Source organism: Anabas testudineus, chromosome 18, assembly GCF_900324465.2.
Source record: "Anabas testudineus chromosome 18, fAnaTes1.2, whole genome shotgun sequence".
Classification (NCBI taxonomy): Eukaryota; Metazoa; Chordata; class Actinopteri; order Anabantiformes; family Anabantidae; genus Anabas; species Anabas testudineus.
This window is the reverse complement of record NC_046627.1, coordinates 24,568,675-24,592,648: the sequence shown is the minus strand read 5'-3', so window position 1 is coordinate 24,592,648 and position 23,974 is coordinate 24,568,675. Positions and strand designations below refer to the sequence as shown.

The 23,974-nt window shown below is 38.4% G+C and overlaps 1 protein-coding gene across 1 annotated transcript in view; it reads right to left on the bottom strand.

The window, feature by feature from the left end:
* Positions 1–5,848: 5,848 nt before the first annotated feature.
* The window catches only part of LOC113157727 (dachshund homolog 2-like), a 78,404-nt gene continuing 60,278 nt past the window's right edge, over positions 5,849–23,974 (bottom strand). Inside the window, exons 5-12 of the mRNA XM_026353348.1 lie at positions 22,988–23,157; positions 21,628–21,733; positions 20,497–20,571; positions 18,578–18,678; positions 17,883–18,030; positions 17,460–17,624; positions 14,845–14,910; positions 5,849–7,581 (exon numbers count right to left, since the gene is read on the bottom strand). Of these exons, the coding sequence (XP_026209133.1) occupies positions 7,544–7,581; positions 14,845–14,910; positions 17,460–17,624; positions 17,883–18,030; positions 18,578–18,678; positions 20,497–20,571; positions 21,628–21,733; positions 22,988–23,157 (869 nt within the window). The 3' untranslated portion in view covers positions 5,849–7,543. The remainder of the gene's footprint in view (positions 7,582–14,844; positions 14,911–17,459; positions 17,625–17,882; positions 18,031–18,577; positions 18,679–20,496; positions 20,572–21,627; positions 21,734–22,987; positions 23,158–23,974) is intronic.

Genomic DNA, 23,974 nt, shown 5'->3' with positions numbered 1-23,974 from the left:
CTGTTACTCACGTTGGGTTGTCTGCAGATCCTGAACATTTTTCCATTTCTGCTGTCCAGCTACAGCTACTGATCCTACAGAACCTAGTACTTATCTTCAACTCTCTTGCTGCCACTTTCTTGCCTGATAACATTACTTGCTTTTACTTCTTTGCCGTTCTTTTTTCACTTTGTTTAAAAGCTTCACCATGAGTATTGTCCTTTTTTTAAACTCTGCTGCTGACACTTGGAATGACACGTAGCAACATAGCCTACTAATGTGATTGCTAGAGCCAGCTAGACAACAAGGTCATGCACAGTTTTTGTCAAAACTGACTTGACTTTAGTGAATTTGGTCAATTTGGTGAATTCATTAGGGTTAGGGTTAGGGGCTAGAGAATACATAATGTCAGTGAGGGTCCCCACAAGTACAGAACATGCGTGTCTATGTGTGTGTCTGTGACAGGGCAGTGATGACCTCCTCCAGCTGTCTGTGGATAATGAGAAGCTGTCAGCACCAAGAGGACAGGACACACGCACATTCACAGTTACACAGATGAAGCCATGTGATATTTACATGCTTAAAAAGGCCCACAGTAAGACAAATGCATCAGCAGTAATTTACACACCCACAGACACAGTCTGTCCTCTTATTGTCTCCTCTCTCCACATCATGTTTTCAATCTTTATTTTAGGATAGAGACAGTTTATGTACTTTCTGCTCTTGCTGTGAGGAGTTCTTGTCCTCCAGTTGGGATTATCATGAGCAACCTGTGTCAGAGATGCTCCATGTGATTTACATAACCAGATCATCAGTGTGAGTCCTCATATGACTAGATGTTAGACACATAAATGCATTATAAACACATTGAGGTGTTTCAGTGTCATTCTTTTTTCATAATGCAATGTTACATCTTCAGCTGGAGTAGAAAAACCTTTGGTAGCACATACTGCATTCCCCTTAACCTAACCATCGCAACTAAATGCCTAACCTTAAACTTCATTCTAACACTAACCAAAGCTTAATCCTAAGCTTAAAACTGCTTTGAATTTGTGAGGATTGGCTAAAGTGTTTCGTTCACACTAAACACAGACCCACTTACTGCATTCTTATGGCTCAGGCTGTAATGCGTTCGTCACCAGGACGAGTCGCCTCCACTCTAGTCAATGCTTGTACTTCCATGGGGCGCACCATGGCGCATATCAGAAGCGTCTCTCTGCACACTTTTCTATACATACATGCTGTGTCTAATCTTGATGGAAGCTGCTTCTGATGAGCTACTGAAAACCTTCCATCCAGGTAGTGCTTTTATTGATCGCACCACCATTGTAGACCTTCAAGCAGGAGAATCACTGAGGTTTTTTCCCCTGATGCCATGTTCTGTATGTAAAATATAGCTTGATACAAAATAGTTATGGGGATGAATTAAGTTATTTTAACAACACAGACACAAATGTTTGATCCATGTCATTCATGACAAGCTGCTTTGCTTACGAAATGCTCCCAGAGTCATGTAGTCGTGCAGAGGACAGGACAAAACTATGCTGGAGAGGGAACACGTTACAGTGAGATCAGGTTAATTTCCAGGGTTAATATACCAAACTACAGTCGAGTCAGGACAGTTATCGTCTAACTTACCCATCACAACTAAATGTCTACCTAACTCAAACCCTTTTATACCCTCAAACCTAAAACTTTGATGTTGTGCAGACCAGCAAAAAGGTTCAATGAACAAAAATTTGTCTTCACAAATTTTATACACGTTTACACACACACACACACACACACACACACACACACACACACACACACACACACACACACACACACACACACGCTGGCAAGTTGGACCCCAGGGCTCAGTTTTGGAGGAAACTCCCTTCCTAATTTTCCTCATAAAGACTCTAATGAAGACTAATGATGGAGTAAGGTGTGTGTGTGTGTGTGTGTGTGTGTGTGTGTGTGTGTGTGTGTGTTTTAACAGCCTGGCTGGTCTGTCTGGGAATGTCTCTGTTCTCCTTCTGTTCTTCCTTTCATCCTGCCATCATTACATTCACCATTTTTTTCTATCCTTCTTCCATCCCTCCACTGTTTGTTCTCTTTGTATATTTTCACTTCATCTTTTCATGTTTGTCTTTGTTACACATTTTGTCAGATTTTGTTTTCTCTTCTGTCTGTTTCTCCTAATTCTTTTTGTATTTGTTCCTCATTGTTTTCTCATTATTTTCTGACATCCTTTGTATCTTTTTTTAATGCTTTGTTTTTATTTAATGCTAGTTCATCATTATCTTAGTGTTCTTTCTGTCATTTTACACCTTTCAAATTTATTCTTAATTTCATAGCACACAGTTTCCTCTACATTTCATTTTTCCTTTCTCATCTAATACTAGTTGTTTTGTCTGCTAATGTGAAACCAGCACAGTAAAGCACAGTTGTTACCTACTGAGACTCTAGGCCTTCTGCAAGAACTCCTCCTATTTTTCATATTAATATGATCAACAGCCCTAAAATTGTCATGTACTGCTGCCTGTGCTGCTTTATTTGTATAGTGTATTTGTGTCGTTCACAGGAATATCATGAGTAAAAATAAGAAATTCACACAGCAGAGTTTCATGTCAACTGTCATAGCTAGGATCAGCTAGTCACAGTAGAAAAAACAAAACAATCAGAAACTATTAATAGTACTTGTGTAAGAGATGTTTGATCAGTGCAGCGCTGCAGAAACTGACAGAAACTAAGAGACTGTTTCTGGTTGCATGAAGGTAAGCGTCTTTGCAAAGGGCTCCGTGTCTAATATGCAAGCACAGAGATATTGGATATCTACAGTAGGTGTAGGTACGTTGTGAGGTGTTAGGACCATTATGGGACAACATCAGCCACTGAACTCTTTTTTTTTGGCACATGGTGTGCACAGTTTTGATTTGTGTTCAATTGATATATTTACAGGACAATTATATAATGAAAGCTAAGGCCATGATGTGTTTGCTGTTCTGAATTTGGAGTTAAACTCTGAACAAATCAGGACCATGCACTCAAGTAACCAGGTTACAGTCACCTTTCTTGAGTAAACTGATTTCTGAACTGTCATGTAAACAGGAATCCTGGTTTCTGTAATCAGGGTAGGGGATTAGAGAGTACAGATTTCAGGTGGACTTCTCCTTTAAAAATCAATAATAAACCTTTTTATGATGGGCCACTGTTTGTCCCAGACATGTTTCGCACTCCTTATCTTTTCATTTCCCATCATCCTCCAACCCTCTCTCCATCTTCCCTATTTAAACGCACATCATTTCATCATGTTACACCTCTTTTCACCCCTCTCTCTCCATTACCCCCACCTGTTTTCACCATTCCTCCTCTCTTTTCTCTCAATCTTCCAGTTTCCTTCATTTTCTCTTACATCGCCTTTCGGATCCTTCAATCTCTTTTCCCCACGCTGTCACCTTTTCATCCTTCCTCGTTTGCCTCCTTCGCTTTCTATCCATCCTTCTTCATCTCTGGCTATTTTTTCTCTCCATCCATCGCTTTGTGTTTCTGCCTCCATTAGGGGGAAATGGAAAAAGTGACATCAGCTATTTGGTAAACGGAGAGAGATGGAGAGGGAGAGAAAGAGACGGCAAGGATGTAACAGAAGGTAGAAAAATGGAAAGTGTAGATCAAAAGAGTGACATTAGGAATGATTGTGAAAGAGAAAAGGAAAACAAAGGAGGAGATAAAAGTGTGACAGAGGCGAGTGAGAATTAGAGAGGTGGAAGTGCAGGATGAGGGAGTGAGAGAGAGGTAGAGATCCATTAGAGAGAGAGTGAGAGAGAAGGAAAGGCTTCACCTCATTAACCTCATAATGCAGAGTAAATATGCAGTCTAAATGGAACATAGACTACGTGTGTGTGTTTACTTTCAGTGTGTGTGTGTGTGTAAAACATAACCAGAATACCACGGTGGCTATCTGTGTTTGTTTTATGTGGTTATGTGTGTGTTAGTATGTAAATGTCTAGTGAAATACCACAGCGGTGTTTAGCTCTGGAAAGTTATTTTAACATGGTGGAACGAGAACAATTTGGAATTAACTAAATATTTGCATATAATCCTTATTTAGACAACTCATAAATGAAGGCTGGTCAATTTCTGCACTGTTCTTTTGCTTGTTTCTAATGGATAAGACAAAAACCAACAAGGTTCTGGTCCATTCATCGATTATTTTTGACCTTGTTACCTTCTATGCAGTTCCCAGCCTCAGTGAATTAGATATTTTGAACAGCTCACATATACGTTGTTTCACTTTTCTAAAACAGCTTGGCAAATAATACTCACAACAAACACAATATGTGTTTGGTGCTCTTATGAATATTTCTGACATTAGGATGGTGTATACTGATCATCTAAACTGTGGAAACCATGTTGGCAGAATGACTGCAGAGATCTCAGTGATGGTTGGTCCTCTGAAGCTCTTGGAGCTCTGCTTCATCCTGATTTTTTAAATTACTTCATTAATTTTTTTCAGTTTTAAGTACTTCATTGAGCCCTATGGGAAAACCCAAACTGTGTAAATAGCTCATTTTTAAGTTTGGGGTTCAGTGTCTTGCTAAACCACCAACCCTGTAAATAATGGTCCTTGCACATTTGAAACAATTTACCTAATCAGCTACATTAACAATCAATAACTGATTGATCGGAAATGATTAATGAAAAACAGGTCTCCTCCATGTTTTTAATCACTCAAATGACCCATGATTATCACAGGAATTAGTAAATTAGGAATTTAGAAATGATTATAGATGATTGTTAAAAGTATAAATTAAACAGAAACGGTCAAAGTTGAGGAAGAGAATTCAACGTACCTTTTAGGATGTAATTGTCCAAAAATCACTCCATAGTAATAAAAAGTTTGTTTTGTTTTTGTTTTTTTAACTTTTGCATTGTGTGAGAAACTGATTTCACAAGTTAAGGGTGATAGAAAATACTTCATACATTGAAAAGCTGCATCCAACATGAGTAATGCCTCACAGAGATAGGAAGGAGGAAATACAGATGTGGAAAACGGAAAAGAAAAGAAATCAGCTGAAAAACGTGAAGATATAAGAGGAAGAGGAGCAGATTTAAAGAAACGGATAAGGAAGAAAGCAAAAGAGGAAGAGTATAGGATGGGGAAGAAGTTGGAGTGAAGAGTGTACGGAGGGTAAAATAAGCCAAATGACAACATAAGAAAAGTTTGTTGATAGCTATTAGTTGAGTAATTATTAATCATTGGCACACTTGGGCTTGAGCTTGTCTGATCATATACCAAAAAAATTATTACACTCCCACAAGCTAATTAGAAAATATTAGTGCTAAGACTAATTATTATTTTAAGTCTATAAGTATTATTATTGCTTAATATCACTTTAGTAATACTACAGTCACTGTGCTGTTGTATCATTGTGTGTAAACAGTTTATTAGAATTATATTTCATTATAAATAATTCAAGACACGTAATCAAATTCTGTCTTAACACATCACTAGTGTTATTTGTCTAATTCATCATAAAGCTTCATGTGTAAATAGAAAAGTGCACCAGGACTTTTAGTTTCCAGTTTCCTTCCTGTAGTTAAGTTTCATTCAGCTGATTATTTATATCTATGCAATCTGAACTATATGAAAGACATAAATGTCGTGTGTGTATGTGTGTGTGTGTAAAACACCACTAGACAGTAGTCATTATTATACTGTATATTTGCAGTCAGTTCAAACCCAGAGAACAGTGACAGACTTCAGAGATCAGGAGGAAAAAAAAAAACAAAAACAAAAAAAAGAAAATGTTCAATGTTGTTTCTATCTACACAGAATATCCCTTTAACCCCAAACCCTAACCCTCCCTGGCCCCACCCTCTCTCATTCCGCCCGTACATGTTTCAAATAGTAATTAACAAGTAAACAAACAAATAAAACACGCAGTGGAATAAACAAAACTGCAACACAACAGTCTGCACTCTTATTATTTCAGAAAGTGGAATTGAAATGTTTCTGGTGTTTGATGTGGACGAGAAGCGCTTGTTTTCTTTACCTGTAGTACATTTTGTAACTTTATGGGTGATTTTAAGGGATACAATCTGAAATCCAGCCAAAATCGAATACAATTTAATTAAACATATGAAAAGTCATCACACATTTTTCGTTGAAGTTGCTTGAAAAACTCCATTTATAAAAATCAAGTGCTCCTTGTCTTTAATTTGACAAACACTAGAAACTTAACATCTACTGTCTGGTCACAGGAATGGGGGTCAAAAGGTGAAACGGTCAAAGTTGAGGAAGAGAATTCAACGTACCTTTTAGGATATAATTGTCTAAAAATCACTCCATAGTAATAAAAAGTTTGTTTTGTTTTTGTTTTTTTTTTGTTTTGTTTTTTTAACTTTTGCATTGTGTGAGAAACTGATTTCACAAGTTAAGGGTGATAGAAAATACTTCATACATTGAAAAGCTGCATCCAACATTTTCAGAGTAATGCCTCACAGAGATAGGAAGGAGGAAATACAGATGTGGAAAACGACAAAGAAAAGGAATCGGCTGAAAAACGTGAAGATATAAGAGGAAGAGGAGCAGATTTAAAGAAACGGATAAGGAAGGAAGCAAAAGAGGAAGAATATAGGATGGGGAAGAAGTTGGAGTGAAGAGTGTACGGAGGGTAAAATAAGCCAAATGACAACATAAGAAAAGTTTTCCCATGCATTCTTTCTTAGTCCCTGTACGGAAAACAAAAATGAATGAAACACGAGAGACAGAAATAGCCTCCCAAGTTGTTTTCCTCCAGTTTTCTTTTTTTTTTCTTATCAATTTTGTTTTACACTTTTTTAAAACCCCTCTTCATCCTCCAGTCCTGAGCTCCACTGATTTGCTGATTACCGTCCAATCAGAGGGTGTTAACAGCCAGCCAATGAGGGTGACTAGGTTGCATCAAATCCAGAGGGGGCTGTGAAGCTTCTTTATTTTTTTATTTTTTTGGATGAGGAAACGTAAATATGAAATATGAGCATTGTCTTTTCGTAAAACCGTTCTTGTCTCGTCAGCGCCAATCAGAAATGTTTGTTTGGTCCTGCGAACCACATGGTGTCATCACACGGTGACAGTTGAGAATGTCCGAACAGATTGTTTGCGGTTTTTAATTTCCTAAACCAAGTTGATTCGTTTTGACATCGCTCAAAATCTGAGAGCGCATTGATCAGTCTAGCCCGTTGACTTTTTTCCTTGTCTCTGCTTGGGAATGATTCTTATGTTTCAGTTTTAGAAGCTGACGAGGGATGAGAGAAGTCCTGGTGCAGTGAGAAAAAGAGGGATGAATGGAGTGAAGTTTGTTTAAAAAGAAGAAAAAGTAGAGAGACCACCCCAAAACAAGTCCAAATAAGGGGCGTGTCTCTTAGTAGTCTCATTGTTTCTTATAGCAACGTCAAAAAGGTTGCGTAGTAGCAAAGATAGAATCCCGCCCGGGCAGGCTGTTGAAATGGTGACTGAGGATGTTGTGGAAACAGGCTGGTTGAGTTCTTCTGTGCAGGAGGGGGCAGAGGCGGGGTTTCTGCAGGCAGAGTCCCTCTAAAACATCATGGGGGTCTTCAGAAATGGCCTGGATTCTAGATAGAAAAAAAAACACACAGAAGAGTCAGTAAACCACAAAGATGAAGTAATTATCGCCAACTCCATCTGCAAATAATGATTGCTCTCATTATCAATTTATCTACGCATTATTTTTCTCAAACAGTAACATTTGAGAACTGAGCGCTAACAAATTTAGCTTGACAAACGAAACATGTTTATACATCAAAAAATATTTATTTTTCCTTTTTGTCTACTAATTAAAAAAGTGATTTTTTTTAATTTATTGATTAATTTTGAAATCTTTGCTTTGAATTTAGTTCATTTATAATATCAGAACCGCCAATATTCAGTTTATACTGAAGATCTAGAAGTGGAGTCATAGTAACTGGACTTCCTTCTTGTTAGATTAAAACGTTTCGCTACTCATTAGGTGGAACAAAGGATGTGAATGGTGTAATTTATACGGAAGAAGTAGAAATATCAGCAACTGTTCACATTGGGGGATTAAGTTTGGTCGTTTATTGAGCACACTGATATGTATTTTTTTTACTTGTTTGATGTGCTTGTGAGGCGTTCAAGGACCTTACGGAGTGTAAACAGTTGCATTTCAGATGCTCTAAGATCATCCAAATGATCAATTTTATGGCCTATGTCACAATTACATCACAGTGTTAGCTGGAGGTGAAACAAAGGAAAACTGGAGGCTAATACTTTCACTTCAGACTACATCACCTACAAAAAATATTATCTTGCTACATTGCTGGCTGCCAGCATTGATGGTGCAATGGCTGAATTTTTATCTCCTACCAGCAACTTCTGCCAGTCACAAACAAGGAAATGATGTGTTTAAATGAGATCAAGAAAGGAAGGATTGGACTGAGACACAATACTGGTTTGCAGCACACACTTATCAGCTAAGACTAAATATTAATATAGTCTATTGTAGTTACATATATGTCTAAAAGTGAAAAGTGGAAATGATAAGTGATTTCTCTTCTAACTGTCGAAATGTCTGGTTAGCTACAGACATAACTAACTACCCAACAAAGTTAAAGAGTTATGAATGAAAATTATTATTATTAATAATTATTCTTAATAAATTCATGACTTTTGACAGTTGGACTATGTGCTACTCTAAAGTGCAGCACACGTAATTTACAAAGATATAGCTAAAAAATCATTGGCCTACAGCCAAGCTCCAATCAATATATAAACTATAATTCCTATTCTTCCTTAACTAATTTATTTTGTGTGTGTGTGTGTGTAAGATAAAACACAAGATAAAACTCTGTCGTTTCACGTTTTAATGACTTAGTTGGACAAATTTTGTGTTTTTAGACATTTGTCTTCCCTAACATCTTCCCTAACATCATATTCCAGTTCGAAACATGTGTGGCTGGATTTTAGAAGCTGACATTTTGAATAAAAACCCATATAATTGTGTGACGTTAATCTGCCACAGTTTATTGATCCGGCAAGTGAAGCCGGCAATAATCCCAGAACAGATAAGCATTAAGGAAAGGGGGCCTCATACTCTTTTAACTGTTTCAAGCATCTCTCCTGGTCCCAGTGAGTGAGTGAGCCTACATATTCAGATTAACTTTTATTTTATTGAGTCATTGTTAAAATACAAGCCAACAAAACTTGTTAGCCAGTGTTATCTGACGTGTTCAGGGGGAACTTGGAGGCAGCTCTTGTTAACCTGTGCGTGTACAGACTGTGGTCATACTGTACCATGTACAGCATGCTGCCAACCCACAGACTCCACTCCAGCTTAAAGTGCATTGAATACGTCGAGTTTTTAGTGTAAATCCAGTTTGTCTACATTTGTTCAGGAACTTCATGCTTTCACCATGATTATTAAAGCAGGATGTAGTTTTTTGTTTTAACTCCATGCTGCATCTTCTTGCCCTTTACGCAGCATCCGTTTATGATAGGAATCTCATATCTCCAATTTTGCCAGGGTCGGCTCTCCCTCTCTCACCTTCTTTCTTTAATTGTCTCTCTCTCGCTCTCATTTCACCTCCGTCGTTCTCCTTCCGCTCCCCGTGGTGCTGTTGCTGCACCCACCCACACAGGAGCACGTGCGCGCACACACACACACACACACACACACACACACACACACACACACACACACCGAGCACACACATGCACACCTTCCTCTCCCTGCGGTGTCATTGTTTTCTGCGAACGTTGCAAAGTGTTTACATTTCTGCATAACAGCAACCATAAACCTGCCCTGCCTCCCTCTCTCTCATCTTTCCATCCTGCACTTCTCCTTCTCCTGCCTTCAACTTTTTTTTTAACATCCCCTCCTTGGTTCTCCGTCATCATGTTGCCTGCTCATTTTGTCCTCTATTCATCATTCTTTGTTTTTTAGATATGAAACAGGTTCGAGGTCTTGAGACGTTGGAGTAAAAAAAAAACTTCCTTAAATTTTTCTCTTTCATCTCCTGCTCGTTTCCTCCTTCATATTCCCTACCTTCCCTCCTTTTCATCCCTCTCATCTCCTGCCCTTCCCTATTTTTATCACTCCACGATCCACTCAAACCCCCTGCTCTCCTCCTTTCATCCCTCTGTTCTACATGCATCCCCTCCTCCTCACCTCCCCTCTGCTCCCTCCTGTCCTCTATCTGTTACGCTCATATTATTTTTATCCCGACCCATTCTTCTCTCTGTCCTCTCCTGTCCTTTCTTTTTCTCCTTTAGGCAGCAGGTTTGGCCTGGTGCTTAAAATCTGTCCTGCAACTTAAAGAGTCGCACCTTTGATTCAGTCCTGTCCTTAAAAACTCTAATTTCTTGAAATGTTTCCATTAATGCTAAACCAGGATCACTTCTATCGATACTTTATTTGTGCTATCTTAGTCTTTATTTGACAGCAGAGAGGCAGACAGAAAACACCGGGACAGAGATAGGAAATGACATGCAACAAAGATCCCCAGTCGAACTCTGCTGATTTTGGACCAGTATGTAAAGGGATTTGGATTCTTGATTCTTGTGCCACAACGAATAATTATTTTCAGAACTGATTAATCTAAGTCATTTTCATAAATTAATAATTATTTTATTGTATAGAAAATGTCAAAGTAGTGTAGTAGTGTAACTCATTGTGCATCTGTGTAAATTTTTTTTTTTCAACTGTGTATAATTCTTTAATTTACTTGTTGTTTTGGAACAATTATGTAACAATAACATAACATAACATAACATAACATAACATAACATAACATGATATAACAAAGTGACACCCGGGATCAGATGGGTAAACTGTGTAACAACAACAGCAACACAACAACTCTGTTAACGTGTCACCAGTAAAGCCACCATAATTTTGCCTTCAACAGGAACTTTTAAAAGAGCTTATTTTTTTTTCTACATTCAAGGAACCACAAATCAATCTATGTGCTTATTTGTTCATTTTGTGAACAAATTAATTCAGTTACACAAATATTAGGTGCTAGCATTAATAGAACAGACAATCTAACAGATATCTGGGGAGCCCCTAAACAGTAGAGACCTATTCGTCATACTACTGCGACTTAGAGTAAAAAGTAAAGTAAATGTGTTTTATAGGAGATTTCAACCTATCAAGAGATGTAAAAACACCATCAGAGCAGGCTACTTCACACTTGAAATAGGTTGAAATGATGGATCAGTGTTTTTTATGAAATCATTGTGTTTATCATTTGCATAGTTGTTTAAAATTAATTTAATGGATGAACACATTTTATTTTCTTAGCATTTCTTACAGATCATGGCACATGCAAGGCTTTTGCTCACATGCATCATTTATATAACTGAGCTCAGGGGTTTCTGTGTAAACTTTTTAAAGACAAAAGCATAAAGACATACTTGGTCAAAGAGGGATTTTTAAATCAGTAGCTCTTTTTTTATTCATCTTTTTCTCCTCATCTTCAGTGTTTTCTTCTCCTCCTTCATTCTTTTTGTCAGCATTTTGACCTAGCAAGCTGGATTCCCTTCCCCTCTCACCTGTATCTGTCACAATAAAAAACACACCTTCGGCTTGGCTGCTGTGTGTGTGTGTGTGTGTGTGCATCCGTGTGTGTGTGTTTGTGTGTGTTGTCCTGGTTAAAAATGACGTTGACCTGCCTTGTTAAAAGTCTATCAGCTGGGTGGAGGAAATGTCGCCAGGTCCCGGAACAAGGTCACATTTTTCAACTCCCTGTCCCAAGAAATCAGCACACTCCCCCTCCTCCTCTGCCCTTTTTCTTCTGTCCTCCTTTCTCCTCCTCTTCTTCATACCCAGTGCATCCCCCCTTTTCCTCCCCTCATGCTAGTTGATCTGGTTTTTCTCTTGTCTCTCCATTCTTTAACTGTAGATATATTTTCCCCTGCATGAGCAAAAGGTGGTGCACCTACTCCTTCGCCTGAGGTTATAACTACCTAACACTAAAACTTCAGATAAGTTTTATTTGAACTAATTTTTATTCATCCCCCATTTTATTCTTTCTCCTTTGAAACATACTCTACTCTGTCATTCTTCTCCCTTCTCTGACTCCTCTCCCACCTTCTCCATCTTTTCTTTCCTCCACACCTTTCCCACCTATTAATTCTTTCCCCCTCATTTGCATTCTTCTGGATTTGTATCCGTTCCTCCACTCTCTTCATCCCTTTCTTTTTTGCCGTGCCCTCTCCCCTCGTCACTTTTTTCTGTCTCCTCTCTTTTACTAATTTCCCCTTTTCCTCATCCTCTCCTCCTGCCTACTCTTTTCTCCTCCTTCTCTCTGACCCTGCAGAGTTCCTCTCCCTCATTCACACCTGTTCTTCTCTACCCTTCCTTACTTTCTTCCTTTCCTCCCAATCTACCTCCTTCACCTCCTCATCTATTTTGCTCATTCGTCTTCTCTTTTCTTCTTTTCTATTTTGTAATGTCTTTTTTCTCTTACTTCTTTCCTTCTCTACTGGTTCCACACATTTAGTTTTTTTTATTCTTCTCCCCTTTTCACACTCTTCCTTATCTCTTCTTTCTTCATTTCAGCTCCGTTTCCTCATCCTGATCCCTATTCTATCCTTACCCATCCCTGCCTTCCTCTTCTTCCCTATCCCATTTTCTTCATCCTCCTCCATTTCTTCCATATTGTTACGACCAATTAGCCCGGTCAGCTTTGAACAACCAAGAGAGCCTGATCTTTTTGCTTTTCTCTCTTGTTTCTTCCTCTCTTCCTTCGTCCTCTCCCTCTCTTTCTGATTGCAATGCGATGCCTTTCTTTGTATTCAGCAGTTTTCTTCTCACTCGTTAATTAAGAGTGTGGAAGGTGAGAGGCAGGGGAGGTGTGTGTGTGTGTGTGTGTGTGTGTGTGTGTACGTGTGTGTGTATGTAAACCACCATAGGTGCAAAATGCTTTTATGGCAGGAGAGATGAGTGTGTGTTTGTCTGTGTGTGTGTGTGTGTGTGTGTGTGTGTGTGTGTGTGTGTGTGTGTGTGTGTGTGTGTGTGTGTGTATGTGAGCAAGGCAGCAAAGGGGTCCTACTGGGCCAATCAACATTAATGAAATCAGGTGGGTCTGTGTGTGTGTTTGTGGTAGTGCTTGGCTTGCAGAAGTGAGGGGATCTAAAAGGGGTCTAAAGAGGAGAGAGAGCTAATTAGAGTTCCCTGTCTCACTAGAGGGTGGATCAAACACACACTCACTAAAATGCACAACCACAGGTATGGTGCGCACACACATTCACACACACAGGAAGTGTGTGTGTGTGGCTGCAGATATTCATTTATACACATGCAGAGTTTCGAGTGAAGGTTTTCAATGTCAGGGAGGACTGAGCACAGCTGGTGGAAAGAGGATGACACATGCATACTAACACGCACACGTCCGTACTGTACTTGTGAGGACCCTCATTGGCATAATGCATTCCACAGTGCCATAACGCTAACCTAAACCTGATTCAGACTTCCCCGAATCAAGTGGGAACCTTCATTCAGCTCTTTTGAAGAGGGCAGGAGCGCACACAATTTCCTCACTTTTCTTAAATGATGTTGCTTTTGAAACTGTCTGTGGCTTAAAGCAGGAAAAAAAAATGTCATGGCTTTGAAAAACACTTTACATACTGTAAATGTTGTCACTCTCCAGATTATCTTCTATTTCCATCTGTCTTTGCTCTCTCAAATTCTGCATTTCCTATAAAAAAAATATGTCCAGAAATACAAAATGCTGTCCACAACAAGAAATTATTTCTTTCAACAACTTGTCCAAGTTGTCTGCCACCATCCAAAAACTCTACAATTTACAAAAATAAAATTCAAGTTATTACGTCTCTTTCCAAAACTGTCCTTTCTTTTACAAATCATGTTTTCTTCTCAAAATGTCCTTAATTTAAACTATTACTAAATCCAGTGTCACGATTTACTGCACAAATCGTCACTTTTGTCATTATTTTCTTAAGATGTCCTCACAAACAAACAAATGAGTGACCATTCCCCAACATGTCTTTGCTTCTTCTTTGCTTTCAAAAGATGTTCTCAGTATTCAGAAAAAAATTACAAATAGCCATATTTTATTCATCTTTCCCCAACAATATCCAGACTCTCAAAATGTACCATCTATAAATAAATGTCCCCATGTTCCAAAATTGTGCTTACTTTTCCAAAAAATGCTTTCACTGTGTGTATAATGTCCTCACTATATAAAATATGTCCTTATCTGCTTGGTCTATTTATACACACTTACACACACAGTATGTCATAGTTGGGAGGGCATCATTCAGATAATACACTCTCTAGGCTCTAACTGTAACAAATGCCTAACCCCTAAACCCGACCTCAACCTAATTCCAATTCTAACATTAACCTGAAAACCAACTCTTAACCCTCAACAGCTCTTTGAAGATGTGAGGACTGGCCACAGTGTCCTCATAATTACGGTATTTAGCTAGAATTTGTCCACACAACAATAGAAACACACACACACACACACACACACACACACACACACACACACACACACACACACACAAGCGTGTATGTCTGATAAGGTGCACATCAAAGGGAGGCCACAGTGTCTGTGTGTCTGCCTAATGTCTCCACTAATCTAGCCTGGGCCCCAACACACACATATGCCTACCACGTGTGTGTGTGTGTGTTGCCTTTGAACACACTTGTGTACAGTGTCATATCTGTTAATGTGTGTATGTGTCTGTGTATCAGCATGACTCTGCATGCATGAGTGCGTATCTGACTGTGAGCCTGTGTGTTTCATGTTGTTTTTTTATATATATTTTTTATTGTTTTGATGTGTGTCTGTGGGCTTGTGTGTGTGTGTGTGTGTGTGTTCAAGTACCCTGTACAGCGCCGTTGTCTTGCTGGTTTCCATTAAGTTCAGGTTTATCCTCAGCTACAGCGGCGTCTGGTATGAAACATAAAGACAAGACGGTCTCAGTGGGTTGGCCAATAAATAACAAACAACACCTTGTAACTGTGTGCAAAAAACAAACTGGATTTAAAAGAAAACCACACCACAGACAGAAAATTTGTCCAGAGAATTACACTTTGGGATTTTCTTTCTCTTGATGTTAATTGTCAAAGCATTTTGATGGCTCTGTAAAAATTATTTAACAAAAAAGACTTTTTTCCTGCTTCCTCACAACATGTTCTATATAAAACAGCCCTGTGCAGTTTATCCTCATCACAGATATTATACATATTTTAGGAGATACTTCACCTTTAAATGTTTCAAGTAAGACATACCTGTACACACTCTAAATTTAATAAAAATTTGTAGGACTGCAATTAACAGTTGTCGTAAGAACTTCTGTTAATTTTTATAGTAGAAAAAGATGAGTGCCCGGCCTCAGCCTATCACAACTACAGATGTGGACAAAATTAAAAAACCCATGTTGGTTAGAGAATAACTTAAAACTGACAAAAGTAATAATAAATAAAAATTAACTAATTAACTTTAAAATAAAAAAAACAACCAAAAAAACTAACTAATGAAACTGGCCTGGACAAAAGTAATGGCACCCTTAACTTAATATTTTATTGTACAACCTTTAAAGGCAATCACTGCAAGCAAGCAATTTCTGTAACTCTCAATGAGACGTCTACAGGTATTTTGGTTCACTCCTCATGAGCAAACTGCACCAGCCGTCTCATGTTTAAAGGGTCCCTTCTCCAGACTGCATGTTTCAGCTCCTTCCACAGATGTTCAATATGATTTAGATCAGGACTCGTAGAAGGCCACTTCAGAATAGTGCAATGTTTTGGGTTATTATCCATGGAGGACTATGACCACTTACAAAAACCAAGCTTTTTAACACTGGGCAGCATGTTTTGCTCCAGAATGATTTCATTGTATCCTGCACAGATTTAAGACACTCTGTACCAGATGCAGCAAAGCAGTCCCAGAACATAACCAGGCCTCCTCCAGTAGGTATATTGTTCTTTTCTTTGTATGCTTCATTTTTGCATCTGTGAACACAAAGCTGATGCCAAAAAGTTCCAGTATTGTCTCATCTGTCCAGAGGACATTCTCCCAGAAGCTTTGTGGTTTGTCAATATGGGTTTTCTATTTTTTTTTAACAATTTGTTTTTAACAGTGGAGTCCTCCTCTGTTGTCTTCTATTAAATCCACTTTGGCTCAAACAGTGACTGATGGTGTGATCAGATGTACTTTGACATTGGATTTTACCTTTAATGTCTATGGAATGTGTTTTAGGCTCTTTGGTTACCATTCATATCATCAGTCTCTTCGATTTGTCATCAATTTTCCTCTTATGGCCATGTCCTGGGAGGTTGGCTACAGTCCTGTGGACCTTACCTGACCACTTTTCACCTTTTAAATAGGCAGACTAACTCATTACATGTTTGAAGACACCTGTGATGCTAATTACAGGACACACTTTAGTTTCCTGCCGCTATGGTCAAATTATTTAACATCTTTTTTAGGGGTAACATCATTTTTGTCCAGGCCAGTTTCATTAGTTTGTTTTTTAAAAACTTCTGTCGAAACACAACTAAAAAGCAATGTCTGACGTTGGTGACATGTAGAGTTCAGGTGAAGTTTAGTGCATCATGCAGCAAGACAGCCACAAATTATTGATGTGAATTTTATGATAAGTAGAATTAACATTTAAAAAGTGGGGACTTAATTAACATCACAGAGCAGTGACAAAATGTGTGGTGAAGCCCTATAACCCTTCAGCACAGCACAGGTGTAGTGTCTCGCTTGCGTGTAACCGGTCTTTAGGTCCCAATTTTAAATTGTCTTAAAATGATTAGGAAAACCAAAAATATTTTTTCTTACATTTATAAGCACTCAGTGTTTGGTCTGAGTAAAAATAACACTACATAAAGAGATGACTTAATTTCAGTGAAATGAGAGATTCAGGTTCAAATATGCAGTCATTTCTAGGTATTTTCAAGCTAACAGCTAATCTGCCTATGGACTTCATTTGCAGTTGCAGTATTTTGTTTTGAATTTCTTCCTGACCCTATACATACACACATACTGTACAACAATACAGTAGTGGACAACAGTATTGCAGTAAAATGGCAGCAGCATGTAACCTGACTAAAACTGTGAATGTCTTATATATCGGCCAACAAAAGTTTAAACACAGCAAGTTATATACTAGGAATAAGACTGTGAACAATCATGACAGATCATAAATGTATGCTGAAGAAACAAACTGCAGGAAGTGTCTAGATTTGCTAGAACGTACTAATCAAAGAGGGTAAGAAAGCAAAACAAGAAAGAAATTTGGAAAAACAATATTGAAGAGCCTAATTTTTTTGAGGAAGAAGAATTAGAAAAGGATAAAACTGAAACAAATGAGCGAAAACAAAGATTGAACATAAGGAAACCAAGTGAGCATTGGAAATGATTTAAGAAAACAGGCAGGTCAGAAAGACAAAAACAAGCCTTGAAATAAACCAGCAAACATCCTGTCATACCGTTCTTGGTGTTGTTGTTGGCGGCGTGCAGCGGCTCGGGAGAGGGGGAGGACGAGTGTTTGAGAGCGTCCTCCACTCTCTCCCTCCTCTTTGACTCAAACTCCAACGCCTCCTGTAGCTTCCTCTTGGCCTTCTTCTCCTTCTTTAGACGCTTCTGGATGGAGGCTAAGAAGAACAGGACGAAATATGTCAAGAAACGTTCTACTCCTCCATCTACTGGATGTTATTCCCAGTATTTTATAAGGAACCCCAGTCCGTCAACTCTCCTGCAGCTCTTGCAGTGTGGTTTCAGTTCCTACACAGGACCTGTAGGATCATGTCATCCCACTTGTAAATGGACACAGGACAAAAGCAAAGACCCCACAAAAAAGGAAGTTTCATATTTATGTCTTTATGGGTTTAAAAAATGTTATTTTGTCTGACCTCTGCTCTGTAGTTCCGAGGTGAGCTGTCGTTCCAGACTCTCCCTCATCTCTCTTTCTCTGTAGAGCTCCATCTTCAGCTCTCTCTTCTCCGCCTGGATCTGTTTGTCCTGCACTCGGGCGTTCTCCACCGCCACCTTTAACAACCCCTGAGGCAGATGCAGAGACGGCTCACTAATTCAGAATGATGACCATAGTAAGGTTATACAAAGAAAAATCAATAAGTAGCCTTTAGAAAGTAATGTAAGACTATTTTCTCTTTGTTTTTCTGTCTTTATTCCATATCTTACAGTAAGCAGAGAGCAGACGGGAAACCTTCACGTATTCATTAAGATAGGGATGGTCTGGATGATCCGTCATGGTGACTTGTGTGTAAGTTTTTTCCCTGACATCCACAGTCCTTCATCTGAGCAAAACAAAATCTGCAAATCTGCATCTCAAGCTAAAATTAGGCATAAGCATCTTTTTAGTGTGCAATTCCTTGTTCTTGTTTCTGTTTTGTTTGTTACTAAGTTGCAAGATTGAAGATGATGAACTTTTGCACAGAGAGAGAGGACTGTGGATTTTAGCCACCACCACTTAGATCTCTTGCATCTCTTGACTATATTAAAACCCTGTAGTAATCCCATTGTTGCCCCCTTTGAATCCTCAGTGTGTCAAAATTTTTCCATATGACAAACTGTTCAAGTGTCATACTTGTATGTTGGTGAGCAGGGTCTCCACTGACGACAGGCCATCAGCAAATAGGAATGGAGCAGGGAAGCCGGGGGGTAAGGTTTGTCCCAGCGAAGACTCTTCTGTCAAGAACAGTTAACAAAAATGAACTTTTTAGGGTTCAGTTTACTTTGTTTTTATTTATAAATCTAGCCAACATCAAAATAAGAAATGAAAAGATTGTGCTTTGAGTACTGCCTAGAATGTGACTAATTTGCTCCGTGTAAAAATCCCTGGAAATTTCTATAAAATGCTCCTAAAATGAAAAAAACAAAAAACAAAAAACTACTAAGACAGAAATGTTTTGTGGATGGCAGCTTTCTGTCAGCGATTCACTGTCACAACTTCTGAATGAAGTTTATGAAATGTTGACGTTTGGGAAAGTATAAAAAGCAATGAAGCAGCATCAGAGAAATCAATTACACTAAACACACACACGCACACGCGCACACACACACACACACACACACACACACACACACACACACAGGTTGTTAGTATTCAGACAATCATGTGGGGTACTAATTGGCAAGGATTAAAGACATCCTTGATTTGTGTGTGTGTGTGTTCATTGCGAGTGCGTCACAATCTCTGCTCAGCCCTTAATGCCTAACACACTGACAACTGGGTTAACTCTGCTGTGAAATTAACGCTGATTAAGATGCACTCTAACTCACACACACAATCTCTATCCTCTCTATCTGCCACTACATCCATACATCCTTCGTCTCTACCTTCCCTCTCTTTCTCTTCCATATCGTTCATCATCACTTTTTCTCTACTTCCACACTCGTTTTTCCGTCATCTTGATTTTTTTATCACATTCTTTTTCCTTCACTCATTTTCACACTTCCTCCTTCTCCTTTTTTCTGCCTCCTTTCCATTGTGGCTCCTCTTTTTTTCTTTTGGTCGTGCGTGTCCATTTTGGCCCCTTTCTCTCAGGGTGTCTTCCTCATTCCTTCATTCGTTCTTGAAGGGCCCAACATTTACCTCAAAGAGCTTCTTTCTCTGCATTCTGTTAACCAGTTTCCAACTAGCTTCCATGTAGGTAAGCTACTTTACTTTGTGTTGTAGCAGCAGTTTAATGTTCCTATCGGGATGTCACTACATTAAAAATGATATAATTAGCGACAACGACTGACTAATTGATGCTGGGAAAATGTAGGTTAGGCTGATGCAACCACATCCCAACATGAAACAAAACACTGTTGCTTTTTTAAATATCAAGTCAAAGTCGGCAAACACACGATGGCACATATGTTCAGTCATTCTTAAAGATGCATGCTCCCTTGAGATGTTTTTTCCCTCTTTGCCCTTATTGATTTTGACAGAAGCATTCCCTCTGCTGCTCCTGCTGATGTCTGTGGAGTATGAATGGAGGGGAAATGAAGGAAGAGGAGGAGGGAAGGATGCAGAGTGAAGAATAAGATGAAAACACAATGTGGTGTAAGAATGGAAAATACAGAGAGGGTAAAGAGTGTGATGGAGTGAGGAGAGGCCCCACATGCTTTTAGTGCATCACCTCCTGACCCCTTTTAGCCATGCCTCCTCCACTTAGCACTGCTCGCTCACTCCTCTCCCGCCATCTATCTCTCTCACACTCTCCCTCCTTCGTTCTTTTGATTGATGGCTCCGAGACAGATGATCAATAGGAGCAACAGAATATCCTGAGTTTTCTGTTTCTCTGTTTTTGTGTGTGTGAGTGTATGAGACCATATGTTTTTCTCTATATGTGTTTCAGTTGCTGTGTGTGTGTGTGTGCAAATACAGTAGATGAGGAAAGCCCTCCTAAGTGAGGATAATTTGTCAGTTGTCAAAAGAAAAAGGGAAGAGGTTTAGATTAACTTGGGTGATGGAATATCCTCAAGCGTGTGTGTGTGTGTAGATGTGTGTGGTCCAACCTTTGTCCTTTGCTATTTTCTTGATGGGTGCAGCAGTGTTGGTCAGTGCGACATCTGCATCAGCTGACATCAGTCCTGCAGAAATAAAAAGTGTGTAACTGTGCATGTAACAAATTATACTCGTCTACACGTACTATGAAACATATCTGTGTACAGTCTACTGTAAGTATATGTTTGTGAGTACTGCCTGAAGGACAAACTCAGGGAAACAAATGCCCCATTCACTCATATTTAACCTGCAAGCTTCATATTTCATACAAATACAGGCATGAAGTAAACACATAAATGCATCCTTAAACATTGTCAACAAGAAAGAAAAGTCTGACAATGATTACATAAAATTATTGCTGCAAGCTGGAGGGAGACTGATCTCCATAGCGAGACAAAGCAGAGGAAATAACATTAGATAACAACATTATCCTGGCAGATACCTTTATGCTCGGGCAGTGTAATTCAGGAGAGTGCATTATATTTCATCAGCTCATCAGATCTTTTGTATGTAAAATCTTAACCATTGTAAAAAATGATGTCAAATAAATTTCATAAATAAAAAGTAAAATATTTCCTGAATTGAAACAGAAGAATAAAGTTGGCAAAATGGAAATACTAATAAAGTACAAGTAAAGTTAAAGTATCTTTAGAGAGTGAATACTTTAAGCACAGCACTTGAGTAAATTTAATCTGTTACATTCCACCTGACATTAAAAAATCATTACCCTTGTTAAGGATTACAGTAGCCTATAAAAACGTAAGACATCACTGGATGTTACAGAGATATCAGCATGCATATGTATCTACTGTTTGTATGTATTTTTATCTGTATTTAATGCATTTACTTCTTTGTTTGTGAAGTAAGTGCATTGATACTAGGGCTGGAACCTAATACTTTCTATATTGACTTATATGTGGATTATGTTCTCTGTTAATCAATTAGTTCTTAGATCTATGTATAAATGTCACAAAACTATGAAATATTCCCATCACAATTTCCCCAACCGTCTCCCAATCCAAAGGTATTTAGTTTACAATTATAAGTGGCTAAGAAAACCTGAATATATCTAATTACACACTAAATATAATTAAGCATTAAACATTCATTTTCTTTCAATTGACTGATCAGTAATTTTGTACCTAGTCTTTCTGGTGAGCTGGAGGCCGAGCTGCTGGGCTGCGACTGCAGAGGAGTGTTGGTCTCGTCAACAGATGGAGAGAGAGAAGGACTGTCACACACTCTCTCCTGAATAGAGCGAGAAAGAAAGAAAGAATAAATTGATGAGGTGTAAGTAAGAGTAGCTGTTCAACAGATTCTTGGAAGATCTGAAGTGAATCATCAGAGGCCTTTCTGGTTACCAGTAATTATCTCTGACAGATAAAATCACTGTGTTAGAGGTGTAGCAACTAATTTACACCGAAAAAATGTATTATAAAAATGATTACATGTTTAATAAAAGTACTGTGTACTTCTTTTGTGTTGTTGTTGCACTGTCATCAATTTTTATTCTGTTTTGCTGTTTTGGTGATGATTTATTTTAAAAGTAGAATTATTCCACCAATTCAACCCACCTACTCTGAACATAATGCTTTTTTTATTTGTCAGGAGGAAAGACTATGCATACATAGTATGGTCTAAAAAATGATTGTTTCCTGTTTTGATTTTGACACAAAATGTGAGGGAGAAAAACATGAAGAATCTACGTAGACTACTGAGCTAGGGCAAGAAAAAAGACAAAGCTTATCTTCTTAAAGTGATAAGTGGTTTATTGATTCTAGCTTAAGTAATTATTGGTAACCAGTGGTAGAAGAAGGACTCGGCTAATTTTACCCAAGTAAAACTATCACTAGCACAGTAGAAATACTCTGTTACACCTGAATGCCCTGCAAATTATTAGCTAGAAAAAAAAAAGTTTACCAGTGTGTTTTTGGACTGTTGTGTTGTGTTGTCAGCTGTTGAAAACGAAGCTGATTCTATTTACTTTATGTGCTGTTTTAATGATGATATGATGTTTGTTGATGTTTTGAGTCAAAAATTTGAATTTGAATTACTTTACAAACCACAGGATACTTTCTTAGTTTCACACCAGGGATGAATAAAATCAAACATTATGTTCTATTTTGTTTTATTAACAAGATTCTGAAAAGCAATTTAAAAAGGAGTAGATTATACTGTAGATACAAGTAAAGATACAAGATTAGGTTTCACAATGTGGTTCAAAGTATGAATTAATTGAATATGGAAATACTCAAGTATAATTTGACTCTTGCTTTACTAAAGAACACTACTAAAATAAATGTTCCTAGTTACTTTCAACCATTGTTGGTAACTAGTATTTACACATAAAATAAAAAATCTACCCTACCATAAACTGTTCAGTTTCTTGAACCTGTTTGGAAAAGTAAAGTGTTCTTTATAAAGGAGTTCCTCAAGGAATCTATGGCGGTCCTCTACGGTTGCCACTTAAATATTTTTTTGAGCATTAAATCTGTTTGTTACCTTGATGACAGGTGCACGGTGTACATGAGTGTGTATCTGCTGGGCTGCAGCCGCCATGTTGGCAATGGTATTAAGGTGATTCATCTGTGACATCGCCATGGCTACAGACGCGGGAGGCAAACCCATGGGCAGCAGAGGGTGGGGCATCATCATGAAAGGCAGGTCCAACCCTTAGAGGAGGAGGAAGCACAGCAACATTGTTGAGTTAAGACTCGAACGGCTTTAAGTTTAATTTTTGCTCTTTGGTTTATTTTAATTTTTTTGAATTTGTTTTCAAGCTTCCCCGTCACATGTCCACCATCTTTTCTTGTTATGTCCTGTGTAAATTATAATTTTATTACTTTTTTCTTTTAGGAAGAAAGAAGAAGAAGAAGAAAGAAAGAAGACAGAGAGAAAAACACTGAATGATGTGTCTGTGAACTTGTGCTGAACTTATGCTTGAGAGGAGAGAGGGAGAGGTGTCATCTCAGTGTCAAATGTCTCACTAATAAAAGTTGACATAGCAGATGGGGGGGAGAAAGAAAGGAAGAGGAGAAAATATGGAGGTCAAAGGGTTAAAGTGTGATGAGGCGAATGAAAAGGGAGGTCAGATCCTTTTTTCTCTTATTTCTCTACTGCCTTCCGTCACTTTCTTGTCTCTTTTTATTACACACTGTCCTGCAGTCACTTTTATCTGTTTCTATTCCCTCCTCCTGTTGCTCTCTTCTGTCTTTTCTTTCCTTTCCTCCTCTCCTCTTGCCTTTAACCCGATCTCTTCATCTAATTTTTTCCACGTTGTCTTCTTCTCTTTGCCCCTCCTCCTGTCTGTTTCACATGCACAGACACACTAAAAACAACGCACTTCATAGCATTTGTGAAGCTGTTCCATTAACTTAAAAATTATCCTTTAACCCCAAACCTCCCTAGAAGCACAACCTTGACCTTTAACCTCTGAACTCACACCCCTTTGACCCCAAAATAGCCCCCTGTTTTCAAAAGTAATCTCCC